The following is a 19,373-nucleotide window of genomic DNA, read 5'->3' as shown; positions in this document are numbered from 1 at the left end:
CACACACACACAAAAACCCCACTTAATGTGTCTATGGCATCTTGACACTGTGAGTAGTTTAACAGAGCTTCAGTTACAGGCAAGGCTCAATTTGGGTCTGAAAGACACGCAGCCTACAGCGACAATGTCCACCATTCAGGAGTTTTGGACTGCCTCAAGATCCCCACAAGAACAGGACTGTCTGACTCCAGTCTATGCTAGCCAGAGCTTCAGCTCTGTCACGTCTGGTCATAAAGCAGGCTTAGGTATCAAATACCAGACTCAGTGCAGGCTTGTCTACTTTCAGTGACCCCAGGTGGGCAGAGTATGTCAGCTACAATCTGCCACTCAGAAGATACTCCCTTTGAAACTTCTTTAAATATACCTGGAAGGTGTGTTCCTTCCCTGGCCCAGGGTACAGTACCTCAGGGGGCTGAGGCAGGGACCTGTGTTACTGTGGTGCTGGGTTAACTCAGCCTAAGAGCTGTCTACCTAAGCAAAGAATGTTCTGCAACTCCCACCAGTAGATCCAGAGCTGGTTTATGGTGGTCTGAGAGCTCTGGTTTGAATCTTAAGTCCATTAAGAGACAGAACAGGTTCTGGAACACAGTAGGCCATGGTGGTGGGGAATCTCTGTGCTCTGGGACATGGGTACAGCAGCCACATGACCCATAGAACTCTGAAGATGAAGCCTAAAAGACCAGAGCAAGAGACAGGAAGAGACAAGCTAGTTTCAAAGGAAGTGGCAAGAAGATAGGATGTCCCAGTAAAAGCAGGCTTAGAAAGGGAGAGACAGTTCCACCTTGGCTGAGCAGTGACATTGTGACAACAATCATGGTGCCTGCATACACACACACACACACACACACACACACACACACACTCACACATCATGCAGACTGCCAGCCAAGAGAGCTACTTACTTCCTCCATAAGGCCAGGGGCTGCTCTGGCTCCTTATCAGGAGGTCCCAGGGAGGCCACGAGTGCAAAGGGCCAGGCCAGCAGCATCATGAAAGCAGCAAACAGGAGCCGGATGGGGAACAGCGTCAACGTCATGAAAGCCACCTGGGGAAACAGGTGTTATTTTTTTTTTTAAGCACTCCTGTTTGAGAAAAGGTTGGACCTACCTACACTCTGGCAGAGCCAGGTCACAGCTAGCCAATGCACTGTCACCCCTGTGGCTCCCACTCTCCACTCCTCACCAAAGACACTTTGGGGACAACAAGGCAGAGCTTGGCTGGCACTCAGCTCTGCTCCGACTCTGACAGCACATCCATGCAGAGGACCTGGCACCTAAAGCTGGAGCCCAAGCACCCAATGATAGAGCCAGGCTCCCATGCCTGTTCAACACATAATATCCTCCGACCTCTCCCTAAGATCATTATGGTGGAGCTGAAGATGAGTTCAACCCCAGAACACAAGGCGTGGTAGCACAAACCTGAAATTCCAGCACTAGGGATTAATGGGACCCTGGGGCTTACTGGTCAACCAGCTTAGCCTACTTGGTGAGCTCCAGACCAATAAGAAACCCTGTCTCAAAAATGCCCAGGGAATCACAGCTGAGGTTGATCTCCTGGCTTCGACATGTATATGCACTCATGCAGAAACTGTTGATGTGAACAGAGATAGTATACACAGACCCAATACTGGTGAAACAGTGAGGAGTGCTAAGTAGAGTTGCAAGACCAACCTTAGACCAAAGAGCAGAGGAGACAGGGCAGCTCTCCAGAGAGCCAGAGCCCAAGGGAGGCATGGCTCACTAACCAGCACTCACCTCAGGGCAGCTGGAAGCTACAGGGCCAGGCTGTCGTTACCTGTGTCTCTGAGTTTGGAAAGTATGTGGCAGTAGCTCCGTGGGGCAGAGTCAAATGCTGCCATTAGTAGAAGGTATTTTTCACACCCTTAGAAATTAGTGTGGACTTGACACTGAGCATAGTCAATCCATGCTCACACCTTTTAAAGTCACATGTGGTCTGAGGACAGGACAGATCCAGCGACCAATATCTACTCCAATACATAATTCGCTCACTGGGGCAATGATTACATATGGCATCTTGTACCTAGCAATGACACCCCCGTCCCATACAAGCCGGCAGTGGCTGTCTAATATCTTTGGAGGTAAGAACATTATCAACACCTCTCCTGCCTCTATTGGGACATAACGCTTTTTCTCAGGCAACATGCTAAAGTGCTGTGGTCAGGGTTCCTCTAATGTCAGACGCTTGCTTGCAATGCTAGGAAGTAACCTGCTGGGGCTTGTGTTAGGGATGCTGAGAGGACACCTGTCAGGGCTTGTGTTAGGGGTGATGGGAGGAGGCCTGTGAGACACCTCTAATACCCTCCACTGACCCTGTGCTGTTATAACTGCCACTTCCTACTGATACATCCCTGCCTAGCTTCTAGGATTTCTAGGATCCCAGCTTTGCAGACTGTGGTTTTTCCCTGGGTTAGCCTTGCTTATTTTCCATAAGGAGTGTTCCCAGAAGCCCTCAGCAGGCTTCCTGACAATGCCAAACTTGAGAGTTGAGGAAGGATCCTCTGCAGCATCACTGTTCAGCATGTGGGGAGAGATGTGAGCCAGGGAGGAAACCCTTTGCTTTGGTGTGCTGCGTACAGCATGCTAGGAGGGCCAACAGACCTCAGGTGTCAGGACCACCTACAGGCGTTTCCTTTGCACTCTGTCTCCACCTTTACTCAGAGTTGGCCCTCTAGTTTTTGTCTGTACAGCAGAGAGCAGGGAACCCTCCCCCAGGTAACCAAGGCAGGATTAAAGGGGCCTACCACAGCCCTTCTGGAACCTATTGCTGTACCTTCTGCCTACATCTCCTCAAGCTACTGTCTTCAGGAGGACTCTGTATAGCCACTGGTCTCTACATCATCATTGCCCACCCTGGTGCAAACTGGTTTAAACAGACTAAGGGATTACAGGCCAAAGGAGAGCTCGATGTTTCTGAGGCACTACAAAGGGAAATGGTTAGCCTGGAGGCTATGACAATATTCAGAGTAGCTGAATCTGCTGGTGATTGTGTGGGGTGTGGGGAGAAGCAAAGCTCTAGGCACCCATGAGAAAGTCATTGGTAGGAGGAGTAAGGAGAGGAAGAGGAGAAGTAAGGAGAGGAAGAGGAGGAGTAAGGAGAGGAAGAGGAGAAGGAGAGGAGCTACGCCCCCCCCCCCCCCCCCCCCCCCCCCCCCGATGGAAGTGGATGTTTGTGTGTCTCTGCCAGTCAAAGGTAGTTGGTATATCTAGGCTGGGTACTGGGTTACTCTTCTGATTGTATGGGTATCTTGTTATTGAGCATTACCAAACTTATAAAGCCTTTGATTAACATTTTAAAAAAAAAGTTACTAAGAAAATCAGGCTAGACTGAAGAGCAGGAAAACATCAGACAACTTTCCAGATGCCCTGGCTTCCAGGTGTGTGTGGCCACCACGTGGGCAGGGCCTTCCTCTATCAAAGCCTGCAAGGCACCTTTTCTTGCTGTAGCTTATGGGATCAAGAATTGTCCACATCAAGAGCATAGGGTGCCAGAGGGATGCTGAGAGGAAAACAGGAGTCCACTTTCCACACTCAGGAAGCCCAGGGTCATGTTAGATACTGATTTGTAGCATGTGTATGAGAAGATCTCCAGGGCCCATTTTACTAAAAACACACACAGTATGGCTGCCCACCAGAGTAGGTTAGGTAGCGTGTGCAGCCTGGCTACCCTATACAGGAAGTAGCCATCGAAGAGTTGGCCAAGAATATGAAGGAAGGAAGGGGTAGCCTGGTATAGGCTACAGGACAGATGAAAGAGGGAAGAGACATGGAATAAAGGAGTCAGCTATGCTTCCAGGTGACAAGGTTGGGCTCAAGGTTGCATCTCCATGAAAATTCCATGGGCACAGAAAGTGTTGGGCTACTGATGCTGGGACCTGCAGCCCAGCTTTCCGAAGACCAGCTGTGGACAGTGGATATATATTGACTCTAAGGAGCCACATCACTCTCAAAGATGCAGAGCCAAGGAAACCGTGTGGTCATCGCCTCTGTGACCTGGAAGTGAGTAACTAAACCACAGTTCCATAAAGAATTACATTGGCCCAAGGCTGTGTTAACTTAAATTGCCCTCTGAAGGTTGACTATAACAGATCAACCCATTAAGAGAGATGCAGTCTAGATGAACAGGCACTGGTACACACACACACAGTCCATCACAGCAGAGGAGACAGTCTGAATTAGGTTTTGAGGGCCACCTTGGGGGGAGGTTATGACCTACTCCCAACAAGAGGATTCTCTCCAACAGCATCCGCTCTGCATCAATCCTGTGAAACCTAGGCTCCCTGTGAGGCTGGGCCTGGGTCAAGGACAGGAGGTACAGATTGAACTGCAGTATCTGGTGTAGCAAACATGGACATAGTAAAAAGTAGCCAAGGCAGGAGTCCACAGGCCAGGACAGAGCTTCAAAGCATCAATGAAAACAGACACAAGGTCTGGACATGATACACTCAAGGACATGTGCTCATAAGCACAGACACACACATATGCTCACAGTGACACTTACAGATACACATTCACACATCCACTGGTAGAGAGTGATACAAATTCACATGCTCATACACCCCAGTATCTACACGGACATATTCATATATACACTAAACAGGTACATATTGATACACATGCACAAACACTCGAATTCATATAACATGGACACATTCATATTTATACACACATTAAACACAAACACACACACATTTATACATGCATACACATATACCAATACACATGTGGACACATTCATACACACACTGAACATATACATACATAGACATATGTGTACACAATGATAGACAGAAGCCAATACATGCAATGTGGACCAAGATTCAAACACTGAACACATATATGCAATACACATGAACACACACATCCACACACCAATATATACAATTCATGCACACACTGAACACACACACACATTCACACATATAGTGATGCATGGACATACTCACATACAATGACCACATACTCACACACACTGCATAGTTAAACATGTATACACTGGTATACATCTATGGGCACACTGAACACACAATTACTCATGTACACACGTAAGCCAATACACATAACATGGATATGCATTTTCACACACACTGAACACATGAATACTATCTTAGTTAAGGTTTTATGGCTGTGGAGATATAGCCTGACCACGGCAACTCTTATTAAAGGAAAACATTAAATGGGGGCTGGCTTATAGTTTCAGAGGAATGATTAGTTCATTATTGTCATAGCAAGAAGCATGGTAGCATGCAGGCATACATGGTGTTGGGAAAGAACTGAGAGTTCTACATCTTGATCCAGAGGCAGCAGAAAGAGATTGCTACACTAAGCCTAACTTAAGCATATATGAGACCTCAAAGCCTGCCTTAACAGTGACACACTCCTCCTATGAGGCCACACACATTCCAATAGGCCACACCTCCTCATAGTGCCACTCCCTATGGGCCACACATTCATACACATGAGTCTATGGGGGCCATTCCTTTTCAAAACACCAGAGATCCATAGAAATACTTTACTCTCTCCACTGCTGCTGGTAGAGATACCTCCAAACCAGCTCTTACACATCAAGTTGGTCACTGCTGACCACTGAGATCTACAACACTCCTCCTATGAAGACTGTTCATCAGGTAGTCTCCAGTAGACACAGGGCAGGATCAAGGAAAATAAGCAACAGGCAATGGGGCACTGGAGTGGTATGTGGGGGGCAGTTAGCAAGGCTCAGTCAAGAGAGTGATGGATAGCATAAGGCTAGGTCCCCAAGAAGGATGCTAGGCAAAAGGAAACCAGGAGGATCAGTTCCTGAAGGCCAGCAGGACACAGACCAGCAGTAGTCAGATAATTTTTAATAGCCTGGCCCTGAGCCAACAGGATGGCCCAGTGGGTAAAGATGGCCAAGTTTAACAACCTGAGTTTGATCCCTAGGGCTTATACTGTGAAATGAGAGAACTCACTCCTCCAAGTTGTCCTCTGACCTCCACATGAATGCTGTGTAGCACACATGTCACACACACACACACACACACACTCACACACACTGTAATACTAAAAAGTCTGGCTCTCATTCTGGCTCCTTAGAAAAATCAACCAAGGGTCACAGACACTCTCATGAGCAGTCCTTCCTGGGAGGCTGCTAAGACTTTGTCTAGGGGATCAGATGTAGGCCAATCCAGGTTGATGACCAATGTCCCATTCTATCCCTGCCCTAGGCTGGTACTACAATGACCCAGAGCCACTGACAGAGGGTGTCCCTGCACTCTGGAGGTGGTCATTCTCTCTGCCCAGCTGTCTGGTCTTTGGGCAAGGCCCCTTCCACACATTCAGTCTCAGTAGTTTCACAGCCTTGGGTACCCCCCTGGATGTGCCAGGTCCATTAAGGGTCCACCATTCCCCTCCCTGACAGGGCTACTTCTGGGATCCCTGAAGAAGAGCCTGAAAGGTTCCAGGACAAGTACTTTCTGCTACATGGTTCCACGCAGAAGGTGATGTAAGGAACGTGGGTAAGTTCTGTACTCTGGGGAGCTGCTCTCCTCCATCGATCGGGGAGACAGTCTGAGGCTGCCAACTTTAATGTTGTTGGTGGCAGCAGAGCTGGATGCCACCCTAGGTGCACCACTGGGGGATAGGTGAGTCTAGGTTCTCTGTGGGACAGCTGAGGGTGGAGCTTCAAGTTACACAAGGCACCAAGGGAAGAGCCGAGGCAACAAGCATAGGGACATAGAAACAAACAGGGATGGTTCCCCAGCTGCCTGGATGACTTCAGCATTTGGGGCAAACACAGCTCAAGGGTCACAGAGATGGCCAACTGGAGAAGTCCCAGACAGGTATAACAGTCTGGAGGACATAGAGACTGGGCAGGGTGTTAACAACACAGCCGGCAACTTAGCTGGGACCACAGCAATAAGCCAACATCCAAGTACACCTAGCCCAAGCCAGGACATGCATAACTGTAAAATAAACCAGGAGAGATCTAACCACCACACTTGGAGCAGTCACCATAATAGCACACAGGCGACAGAGACTTGTTACCAGCCTCTAAGAGGTTGGACCAGAAGATCCACATGTTACTTCTTCATCCAGAAATTCAGGGTAAGAGCTAGATTTGCTCAGGGATTGGTGGGATGGTATGCAAAATGAAGGGCTGCTGGAGCCATAGGAGCTGTCTTAGCAAGGCACCTAAACCCTCACCCACCCTAAAGGGAATGAGAAACACAGGTAGCCAGAGAGTGAAACGAGGCAGCCGTTGGTCAGAGCCCAAGACCAGGGTTCCAGGAACAACAGGAGAAACCACTTAGGGACACAGCAAGCACCAGGGCCTGGAACCCCTACTCTTATAGGACACAGACCTCTCTGATATACTAGCTCATAACACAAGGACAGTAGTACTACAGTGACATCACCCTGGACATCCTTTACCAGTGGTCAGCAGGGTGACTAAGTTACCAGCACGGTGGCTGAGTCTGCACTCTTCCCAGTGTCCCCTCCCTCGGGACAGCCAGCCACAGTTGTCTCCCTCTTAGCAGCTCATTTTGATTTCTCCTACAAAACAAATTCAGAATGCAGCCCAAGATGGGCCTCTGGCTCTTGGGTTTGGAACTACTATGGTGGCCAAGGAAGGGGTGGAAAGATGGCTGCAAATGTCATGCGTTCCTGGTCTATATGAGGGTGAGACATTCATAGCCAACTGGCAGCAGCAGAAAGTGGGAGTCTGGGCCAGAGCCCTGTTGGGAGTAAGGCTGACCCTGAAATTACTGAGTCCAGAAGGGAAGGCAGATCTGCTTCCTCTGTAGTCTAAAAAAACTATCCTGGTAAGCTGCACATCTTGAGGCTCTGAGGTTAAAGCAATGGGCTTTCCCAAACGGGTTACAGAAGAGAGGTAAAAAACTCCAGGGATGTCTCCAGGGCACTGAGACACCTCGGGAAATTAGCCCTGGGGCCAATTGTGGGCCAACACCCCAAACCGGTAACTAATGACTAATGTCTAATGTCTAGAGCAGCATGAAAGTGAATCCTATCTACAGGAGCTACTGCCCCAAACCAGAGAGGAAAGACACACACACAGTTTATTTTACCCTCTCCTATGAGGATACACAAGCTTTAAAAAGCACTATAAATCACGAACACATTTCTCAGCCGGAACTTCAAGGCACACTGATGAAGCCTACAGCCCACAGCCACCTAGAGCCCCAGGTGACTTCAACTAGAAGACCATACGAAGCAAATAAGCAGACTAACCAACAGGCGACCTCTGCCCTAGGTAGTCCCAGTACTTAATTAGCTCCAGAGTGACTCTGTTCCTGCTAAACAATGGCTCAGAGGCAGGGAGCTTTCAATAGTCACATTCAGAACCAAACCTCAGGAAGTAGAAGAGGAGGAGAACAGATCTTAAGCTGCAGGCAGTTTATCTTTTCAAAAACAGCCGTATCAAGCAAGCTCCTCTGACCCTAGCCTCTTTACGAGAACAATCCCATAGCACCGGCCTACTGCTCAAGTGTCCTATACACCCCAGAGCCCAAGATGAGGCCGGACACAGGGGACATCCAAAGAACACTTCAACAGAGTTATTTCCATTGGGTTCATTTGTCCATTTCTCACTGGCATGTCCATGTCCCTGTCTTGATGGCCTTAGACCCTGACAACGTAGTGGGCTGAAGTTTTTTGATGCTCACGCACAGCTAAGAGTGTCCACGTCTCTACCAGAACTTTCCTCAGAGGCTGTGCTTGTGGCTATTTATAAGTACTTCTTAGTTCTCCCACTCAAATCTAAAATTAAATATAGCTTTTCTAAGACGGAGATATTTTTTCATCTAAGCCCTGGGTCCCAACTCCCCAGGTCTATACCAGGTCTACCAGAGGGCTAGCCAATGAAGTCTCAGCCTATCACCTAATCCAGAGCATTTCTGATGCAGACTGATCTAAGCCTGTCTTTAGGGAAACACTTAAAACTACAAATCATCTTAGGAACCACCTTAGGAAAGGGGAATTATGGGAGGGATTTCCAGAAGGGCTGGCCCTGCTACACACCATTGTGGTCCACAGCCACTTTGGTCTTACAGAACCACCAGTTTCAGTACACCACAAGTGTAGAACTCATTTTCACCAACCTTTGTGGGTCTGGTAGGAAGATCCTAGAAACTGTTTTGTCAGCTGGATCCTCCCAGTTCAGGCCTGTGTATAGTGCCTCACTGCTGGGACACAGATGGCACTGTTGAGGGAAACATCTCTGGAGTGGTGCCAGAACACCCCGGCATTTGCCTCAGATTCTGGGGACACTGGTGTGTGATCATGGAAGGCTGAGGGCAAAGTAAGGGCAGGCTGCACAAGTGGATGTAAGAGGGTTGGTCTCCCTTGTCTGAGGTACAATCCTGTTTCCCTGTGACTAGCCACACATGGTTGACCTCTTTGCAAACTACAACACAGGTTGGGAACACACCTCTTCTTGGAGATGCACTATGTGCATGTGAAGGGTTCAGTCAGGCCCCAGAGATAGCTCTGGAACCCCATATTTTAACAAACAAGGACCTGGGAAGTCACCCTCATCATAGGATCAGGTCTCCTTATGCTATTTTGTATGCAGCACTATCACCTGGCTATTCCCTGCCAATAGCTGTGCTCCTAAGGGCAGGTGCTGGGACCTGGTGGCCGATGAGCAACTGTTCATCATCTAGTTCATCATCAGGCTCCCGCAGCACAGGTACTACACCATGTTGCTTTGTCTTCTTATGTGCTAAGAGGGTTAGGTAACCTTCACCCTATGTAAGCCCCATATAGTAAGGTAGGCTATGTAGCTGTCTATCTCAGCACAATCCATCCCCAGCAGAGAGGGTCCAGGCTTGACCCTAACATCTGTGCAGTCAGAGGAAACACTACATAATCGCACAATGCAGCCTTTGGCGGGAAAGAAGCAAGGCACCAGACGCACAAATGGAGAGTAACGGGGAGTCCTGGCAACCCCCAAGAGCAGGCTCTATCAGAGACACTGCAGTGTCAGAGACGACCTGGGTTCCAGATAAGCTCAGAAAAAAAACACTCTAAACACACCCATGTGTGGCTTTCTCACTCTAAGATAAAATGAACATACTGGAAGCAGTCACCCTACCTTATGGTGGTGGTGGTGGTGGGGTGGCGTAGGGTTAAGGGAGCATCCCAAGGCCAGAGAGTAAAACAGGCTAAGTGTCAAGAGAGTGCTCTAAACCTGCCTCAGCTACACAAGATGTTTCTAACTCTACTCCTTCGCCTCATTATGGAGGTCTCTGGGCTTTGAGAGCCCTGTAGACCTGTGCTCAAGGTCAAGAACTTGCCCAGCCCTTAGAAAGGCTGTGCTTCCATCGCTCTGTTGCTTGTAGATACAGACTCCTAGGCACCCCTCCCTCTGGCCAGACTGGACTGTCTTCTCCCTGCTGGGAGCCTGTGGACTGAACACTTAACGAGCCTTTTACCCGCTTGCTGTCTGGACAGCAGGTTTCCCAAAACAGCAGCACAGAACCCCATTGCTGGCAGACTGCTGTACTAATACACGGGTGATGTGACTGAATAGATGGGCAGGCATATAATAGGACCTGTCTGTCACTCAGCAGATACATCTCAATACCTGTGTTGTTGAAGTCTACTTTATGTGGCCAAGAACAATACACACCAAGACCCTGCACTGATGAGCACGCAGGCGTTGGGGGGACGGGGAGGCAGGATAGGGGAGAAAGCCATGGCAAGAGGCTAAGGGTGTGTGGGGAGCATATACTCTGAAAGGCCTCTGCAGTGACTAGTGGGATCCAGAAAATGGGACAGAAGGCAGAGTCCCATACAAAGGTGCGGTAAGGGTGACATTCTTAGGTGGGAGGGCCCAGGTTGGGCAGCATACATGGCTACTCGGGACAATGCTTACTCTCTGACTCAGGACCATCTTGGCAGGCATCTGGCCTTGGTCTGGTGTCAGGGGTCTCTCTGGGCTTTCCTCCGTTCTTCCTACACATGCAACTATCAACACAAATCATCTCCCTGTGTCTCAGTGAGTAACAGCACATACATGTGTGCCTGTATCTGTGTTTGTGGAGGTAGGTGGGTGGTGGCTCTGTCCCTCTGGTCCCCACAGTTCTGTTCTGGCTCTGTCCAGTCCTGTAGCCTAAGAGGTGAAATATTGCAACAAAATAAACTGTAGCTGGGGTTCTGCCAGGGTGGCCTACCACCCAAGGGCTCTGCCCAAGCAGAGAGTTCCGAAGACATACATTTGGGGGCTATACACTGCCTTCCAAGAATGAGACTCAAAAACAGAGACTGGCCCTAAATTCCTCTCCAGAGCCTCAGGGACTCAATGGCAGTTGACCTACTTTAGGGAGCACTAGAGGCAGGACTCCCCATAATTACAGTCCTCCAAAAGGGAGCTTTCTAGACACTCAGCTCAATACCACGTGTAGAAACAGCTCAGGCTACCGGGAACAGGTGGCACTGAGACAGGAGCCCTGCCAACAACTTCCCAGGGCCTGCATCACTGCAGGAGGTCCAAGCTTCCTATGGGTGAACAGTCCAGTCTCAGGAGACTAGAGAGAGAACTGGAGTTAAAGGGCTTGCTTCTGCTGGCTCCCACAGAACCTAACCCTAAACCTGCTCACTAAGGATAGTGGCTCTGAGAAGAGGTACTTCAAGTATCAGCTGTCAGAGAAGCACCTGCTTATTAACACAGTGTCCCTTCCTTGGGTCATTCCTGCAGTATCCAGGACATGGAGTCCCTGTCTAGGGATACCATCCAGACAGGACTCATGATAAACCATGTTCTCCCCAACCCGAGTACCATTTTCACATTCTAACTCTACTATTGAGATGTAGGGGAGTTGGAAGCCATGAATATCAGACAACAACAGGGGAGGGGACCCCTGGGAGAGCTTCAAGAGTAGAGATCTACCATGCAGTGGGAGAGACTAACCTGATAGTTATATAGGAATTCATTCTGGTCCTATCTTCCTTGAGGAGCCTGGATTCCGCTTAGGTCAGGAGACAGATCCACCCCAATCTGTGGCTGTCCCAAGCCCCACTGCCTTGGCAAGGTAAGGGAATCACAAGATTCAAGCCCTAAGTATTCTATCTGTTTTCACAGCCAGGCAGGTCATTTGGAAAGTGGGAGGCTCTACATGCACCGCTGTTGGTAGGAGGGCAGCCTATACAACCTGTGTGGGTGGAAACCCCTGTCCCTAGCACTCCCTGAGCTCCCTGATGGAGAAGACCACAGCACCACTCTTCCCATGCCACCTGCAGACTCACAGGGCTCCTCTAGTTTTAGCTGGCAGGGAAGGAGGTTTATGGGGACTGTGTCCCAGAGACTGGTTATTCCTCTGAAGGACAGAGTCAACTTAATCCAATGCCTCTGGAGAGAAGGCTCCTACCTCACTGACCACAGGTGCTAATAGTCTCAGGTGGCTGGCCAGAATAAAGAGGCCTGGGAGGCGTAGGGGAGGATGGAGCCTGTTTGGGAGGGGGCTTAGCTTTGGGGAACTTTTAAGGCCAGATGAGAAAGTCAAAAGAACAACTGGCAGGACATAATACAAATACTCAAGGACTCCTTCCTGTAGGTGAGAGACTTCCTGAACAGGTAGACCTGGGTTTGATCTGTCCATGGGAGTTGCCCCCTTACAGGATAACTTGGCAAGCAAAAATATTGTTAAGAGACTCCTAAAGTATGGCACTTGCTGCCTGACCCAGCTAGAGCCTAGCCCATGGTCACAAGCTCTCCTCTCTGCACAAGCTCTCCTCTCCACTACACAGTCAAGAGCCAGTGCTTGCCCTCCCAAGAGCTTAGTGTCTTAGTTAGGGTTGCTATTGCTGCGACAAAACACTGGGACCAAAAAGCAAGCTGAGGAGGAAGTTAGGTCAGTCCAGTTCTGTGTCTACTTAGATAGTTAAAATTGTGTTTTAAAAATGCCTGTAGAGCCGGGCGGTGGTGGCGCACGCCTTTAATCCCAGCACTTGGGAGGCAGAGGCAGGCGGATTTCTGAGTTCGAGGCCAGCCTGGTCTACCGAGTGAGTTCCAGGACAGCCCGGGCTACACAGAAAAACCTTGTCTCGAAAAACCAAAAAAAAAAAAAAAAAAAAAAAAAAAAAAAAAAAAAAAAATGCCTGTAGATGGTAAATAAGTTCTTAGGAAAAATTAAGTCACTTTTCTGACTCTAAAGCAGATGACTGAACAGTAATGTGCTTACTCAGGAAAAGAGCTGCCCACAACATTAATGGTCTGCCTAAGTGGCATGTCCCAGGTTAAGTCACAGCTCAGTTCACCATGCCACCCATGACATTGGCAACATGCTGAAGGGCCACCATACGGAAAACAGCCCAGAAACACATGGGTTAGCTTTATCTCATTTTAAAAAAAAAATTACTATGGTGATACAATGTAACATGGGCTGCCATCACAGTAAAATATCACAAACGCCCCACCCCCAAAACTGGGTACTTCCCTCCAGGCTAGGGCTCATTTCCACGACAATTCTAAACTATAGGTTAGAGACATCAGGAACTCCAGCTCAAGAGTGAAGGGATACTCTAACATACTGCGGCAGACCCACAAGGACTGAGTCCAGAGCAACCATGATCCTGGTCATATGGGTTCGTCACACTTTTTCCTAGGTGACGTCCAATGAAACTAGATATGGAGGAGCCCCATGTTCAGGTAAGAGGAAGGCTCCCTGGGTCTGGCATGCTGGAATGCAGCTTTGAGAGACAAGATTTGATGAAAGTTTTGCTTGGACACTCTAGCCTTATGGGTCTGGGAAAGGAAGCTAGGGAACCTTCTCAGACACTGTATAGGAGTAGATAATTGGACTTGTGGGCACTTTGCTAGGAGTGAGGGTGCAGAGGCACCGGACACAAGTACCTGACAAGGGCAACAGGTGGGCCCCAAGCTCAGGGTCTGCAGCTGGGTCTAGATGGCCATCATTTAAGGCACAAAATTTCAAATCTTTAAAAAAAAATGCTAAACACAGGCTAGAGAGATGGCTCACTGATTAAGTGCTTGCCACTCAAGTGTGAAAAGCAAGAGTCTGGGATCCCCTGAATCCAAGTGTCTTAGTCAGGGTTGTTGCTATTGCTGCGACAAAACACCAGGACCAAAAAGCAAGTTGAGGAGGAAAGGGTCCATTCGATAGCTTACACTTTCCAATCATAGTCCATCATTAGGGGAAGACAGGATAGGTGGAACTGGGAGGCAGAAACTGATGTCACTGAGGGGTGCTATTTACTGGCTTGTTTCACATGGCTTGTTCAGTCTGCTTTCTTGTAGAACCCAGGACCACCAGCCAAGGGATGGCACCACCCATCATGGGCTCGGCCTTCCCCAACTAATCACACATTGAGAAAATGCCTTACAGCTGGATCTCATGAAGGCATCTTCTCAACTGAAGCTTCTTCCTCTCTGATGACTCTACCTTCCGTCAAGTTGACACACAAAACCAGCCAGTACACAAGAAAATCCCTACCAAATGTAGCAGCACACCTGTAACTGCGGCCTCAATAAGCCAGAGATGGGATCCCCAGAGCAAGCTGACTTGCAGAATGACCGTATGGCTGAGCTCTGGGCGTGATGAAGAGACCACACCTCACTGAATGAGGTGGAAAAGCTATTGAAAATGATTCCCAACACCAACCCTAGGTCTCCACATGCATGTGCACCCACATGCTCACACCCCGACAGAAGCGGGGGGCAGGGGCACACATGAACATGTACACACACATGAAAAAAGGGAAAAAAAGAGAGAAACATAATTCAGTTGCACAAAGATATAGTTGCATCAGAGTTAGCAGTAGACTAAGGTTGCCACAGGGAGATATGTAAGAAGCAGCATCCAGGAGCAGCCTACAAACAGCCTCAGGCTCCATGTCTGTCCTTCGAGTTTCAGGCTGCCAGGTGCACTAGCATATGGAAGTCACTAACACTACCTGCTTGCATGAAACTGTCACAGACCTAGAGGGCTACTGGCTGACCTGGGGTTCCCTACTACCACAGAATCCCTTAAGGCGCATACCTCTAACCCCATTTCACAAGTTAGATACAGGTCACTGCTATTTGTATGAATGTAAGTCACTGACCACTTGTAGATAGAAAGGGTGACATTCAAACCAAAAGGCTTACACAGGAAAAGGCTGGAATTACAGCTGAAAAAAGAATACAATGTAAGACACCAGCCAGTGGTTCCTTCTGGAACACTATCCCCCAAGCAATCGGTGAGGAAACTTGTTCACTGCAGCTGTATCCAGCAGGGAACCACAGAGAGGGAAGGGGAGGTCTTGACATCACAGCTGTGTGGAGGCCAGAATGATATCTATACCTGCAAAGATGTGTGCTCTGCTGGACTCTGGGAGCTGTGACCTGGGCCATGGTGAGAAGAGGCTTCCCAGTGAGAGCTCCCATCTGTGCTGTGGAAAGTGCTGCTCTACCTAGGCCTTGTGTGGAACCCAGTACAGAAAACGTAAAGAGCAGTCAACAGCAGAACAAAAGCCAGCTGCTGCTGCTAACACTAAGGAACATGAAAGGGAAGCCCACAGAGGGGCCACAGGCTCACTACAGATAAGGGTTCCCTGTAGAGGCAGGTAGACATCCACACTAAGGTACACCACACTCCTGTGAGAGAGAGACAGTTCAGAACCTAGTCCTGCATATCCTCATCTGAGACTCAGGAAGAATAGGTACAATGCAGCCCAAGCCAGCTACTCTAGTGTCTCTCCTCCCCGTCCTGCAAATCCTCCCTGTCCAATGTTCCCCTAGTCTTTTGTCCATAAGTCTGTGGAACACCTGCACCTCCATGCAGCATGATGAGGTGCAAGAGGATCTTTTAAATACAGACCACCCTTCTCTAAGTCTCCTGCAGTGTCCAGGTGCCCAGTGGGCAGGAAGAGTCAACAGAACATTGCCATCCTTGTGCCCATATGTCTGGAGCCTAAACATAAAACACCAGTCGTCTACAGGAGTAGCAGGATATGTGCTGTCAGGAAGGCAACACCATTCCTCCTGGAGCCAGGCCACAGCCACAGCCCAGCTGTGCATTGCCGGAGCTCTGACACTAGAAGAAAGGCAGGCCATATGAGATTCTCAGTATTTATGCAAATTCCACTCAGGGCTCTGAAGTTAGCTGAGGTCACCTGACCTCACCATCACCTGGGATGAGCCTGGGTACTGGGGGTTCACAGCTTCCTCTGAACATGCCACTGAACAAGGATGGGGCTCCAGCAGAAGGTGGCTCTGCTGTCCAGGAAGTAAACTCAGATCTAGGTAAATTTCAAAACTGGGAAAACCCATCAGAGCTGGGACGGGAAATGCTTGTACCACAGAGCTCGTGGGAAGTACCCCAAAAACCCTGTGACAGAAAAGCACTTTATGACTTCAAACATAACAAACTGTAAAGAACTTTAGCTGACAGCCCAAGGCCTTCTGAGGCTTTTCTTTCATCTGTATCCTTGCTGTAACAGGAAGCAGCGAGCACTTCAACCCCAGTGTACAGACCTTAGTCTGTTATTTTCTGTCTACTAAATGCTTAAGCTGCTTGCTAAATCTGTAGTTAAGTGACAGATGGGCGGCTAGAGGCTGAGGTGGCCTGTGTGTCCTTAATCCAAAGCTATACAGTAACCCCTCCCAGGGCAGTTTAGAGCCACTTGGAGTTGGAAGTTTCTAAGCTTCAGCCTTAAGGGAAAGTGGGATTCTTTTGCTTTAAGGACAGGTTATCTACCCATCCTCTAGAAACTTTTTTTTTTTTTCTTCGAGACAGGGTTTCTCTGACAGAGTTTCTCTGACAGCCCTGGCTGTCCTGGAACTCACTCTGTAGACCAGGCTGGCCTTGAACTCAGAAATCCGCCTGCCTCTGCCTCCCAAGTGCTGGGATTAAAGGCGTGCACCACCACTCCCCGGCCCTCTAGAAACTTTTCAACAGAGCCTTCCACAAAGGCAAAGGCTCTGCAAAGCATGGCTTGGGGAACGTACAACAGAGAATTCTGAGGGCATTTATAAATATGTTCTTTACCCACAGGCTGTAGACACCCAAGCAGTTACACACACTAAGGTTCTGGGCACAGCCTTATGGGCACACGCTTCTGAGCAACAAAGACCTGGCCCTAGCATCAGACTAAGTGTATTAAGATTGTGACAAGCATGGATGCAGAAGGAATGGGGAGCTAGGTTTCTGGGAGAAAGATGTTTCATCCAGAGTGAGTAGAGGCAGTGTATACAGAGTGGGAAGGGACAGGAACATAAAGCGGGGGTGGGGGTGTGTGGAGACAGTGTGAGGTAAACCTGGAGATTAAAATGGGGGTAGGAACCTACCAAGATGGGGTATAGGCAGGCTAATAAGGCTAGGACTGGAAAGAATAACTAGGAATGGGTTGCTTCTGGTGATTAGGGTGGGATGGGGGTAGGGTGAACCAGGAGGGACTTGGCTTGAAAAGGGCCTCAAATCCACACAGGCAGCAGATCCAGGAGGAAGAAGGAAGACCCACATGTGACCCAGGATAGAGTTGTAGGGTAGGAAGTTGTGGAATGAAACTGAGAGTAATAAAGTTCAAGTGTGACTGTGCCCTAAGCCCTCCTGCTGGGCACAGCCTCAGGCAGTGAGGACCAACTGACAGCAGCAGAGGCTCCAGGAAAAGCCACACAGGCTTCAGACACAAGCAAGAAAGAGGACAAGACCTGGGAACCAATATGAGGCAACCCTGCCTTTATCCTTTCCGTGTTCAATTCTGTTGACCATCCCGTTTCTATGGGTGAAAACCAACCCCATTAAATGCTTTGAGAAGAAGCCGGTGCTTGGGAAAGTAACAACTTCAACAGGCTTTACAAACTTTACCCTAAAATTATGTCTGATAAGTTACACATTTAAAAACACCATCTCTTCCCAGAGCTGGTCCCTCATAGTTGGAAATACTACTCTGTCCGTAAACCACAGAAGTCTGAAACTATGAATCTGCTCAGTACTCAAAGAAGGGTCCCAGAAGGGACCAGGTCTCACGGTGAGAGCCACAAGAACAGATGGTAACTAACTGTGCCTAGATCTAAGTCCCCGCTCACTACCGAGCAACCACGGCACACAGGTTCCCTCTCACGTGGGAACTAGGTTGTATAAAGTTGATTCTGGGCACAGCCAACCCCAGGGAGCATCGCTAACAACCGAAACACTGTACTAGACAGAGGAAGCAATCTGCAAACATAGATGTGGAAACCATCCCACTGGGTTATGCCAGGGGCCCCGCGCATCCTGTGCTCCAGATGACAATCCAGGTCCCGACACTAGGCCACGGAGACAGCTAGGCCCCCTAGCTGTGCGGAGACGCTGGAAAGGGGCTGCCTGATGCGAGGACCTCCCCACACCCCCGCCCACTTCCAGGCCTCCTGCTGGCGGGAACACGCGCCAGGCCCGGGATGAGGGTGTAGGGCCCAAAGGATGGAGTGCAGCGTCCGGTACCGAAACCAAAGAGGGTGTAAGCCAGCGTGCACGCAGGCGGCGGGAAGCTGAACCCTGGCGCGAGCTCGAAGAGTGATGCAGGGGAGGGGTGAGGCTCTCGGAGGACCGGGCGGCGCCCAGCCCCTCCCCACCGCATCCCGGGCGCATCCAGGATAAGAGTACACCAGCGCTGCGGAGAACCCACCTGGGCCTTCTGCAGGGCGCTCAGTCGCAGCTCATGCACGAAGGGGTTCCGCCCCGGGGGCGCTAGCCGCCGCGCGTCGCCTGCCCCAGAGCTGGAGGAGGGGGCGGCCCGCGGCCCGCGACCCCTCAGCCTCATGGCGGCCCGCGCCTGAGCAAGGAGTAGAGCAGATGGAGCACAACCGACCGAGCTCAGCGGAGCGGAGCCAAGCACAGAGGAGCCGAGAACTGCAAAGCTAGCAGAGCGCGCGGGAGTGGGCCTTAGATGCGCGGCCGCCCGGAGGCGCAGGCGCGGGAGGGGCGGTGTGACGTGGGTGGGGCCAACAGGATGCCCCGCCCTGACCGCGCTGGGCTATGAATGCGCCTGCGCGTCTTAAGGCTCCTGGACTTACCTAGAACTCGAGGAATCCTGCGAATTTGCATGTGTAGGGAGACCTTGAAATTTGGGTCGCAGGGACCAAGGTTGTGGGCGCGGCGACCGCGGAGGATCCCAATGATAACGCTGAGGCGGTCTGCGCCCAAACCTGCGACCCTAGAAGGAGGTTCTTGGAGCGACCCCATACTGTGCCAGGCCCGCTTTTCAGCACAACACTGTCCTCACAGGCAACTTCCTTCCCCTAACCATTGTAATCCATCAGTCGTCATCGTGGGAGAAGATAGGTTAGGGGATCCTAATTTGTATTACACCATTAACTAGGGCTCAAAATAGCCTTTCTGCTGAAATGTATACATTTGACTCACTGAATGCCTT

General features: G+C 49.8%; 1 protein-coding gene across 1 annotated transcript in view; it reads right to left on the bottom strand.

Annotated features, from left to right (window-relative positions):
- The window catches only part of Lpcat1 (lysophosphatidylcholine acyltransferase 1), a 52,751-nt gene extending 33,844 nt beyond the window's left edge, over positions 1 to 18,907 (bottom strand). Inside the window, exons 1-2 of the mRNA XM_028782730.1 lie at positions 18,627 to 18,907; positions 903 to 1,045 (exon numbers count right to left, since the gene is read on the bottom strand). Of these exons, the coding sequence (XP_028638563.1) occupies positions 903 to 1,045; positions 18,627 to 18,761 (278 nt within the window). The 5' untranslated portion in view covers positions 18,762 to 18,907. The remainder of the gene's footprint in view (positions 1 to 902; positions 1,046 to 18,626) is intronic.
- Between the last annotated feature and the right edge of the window lie 466 nt (positions 18,908 to 19,373).

This window comes from Grammomys surdaster, unplaced genomic scaffold (assembly GCF_004785775.1).
Source record: "Grammomys surdaster isolate TR1022 unplaced genomic scaffold, NIH_TR_1.0 843, whole genome shotgun sequence".
Lineage (NCBI taxonomy): Eukaryota > Metazoa > Chordata > Mammalia > Rodentia > Muridae > Grammomys > Grammomys surdaster.
Note: the sequence above shows the minus strand (reverse complement) of the source record. Positions and strands in the feature narration are given on the sequence as shown.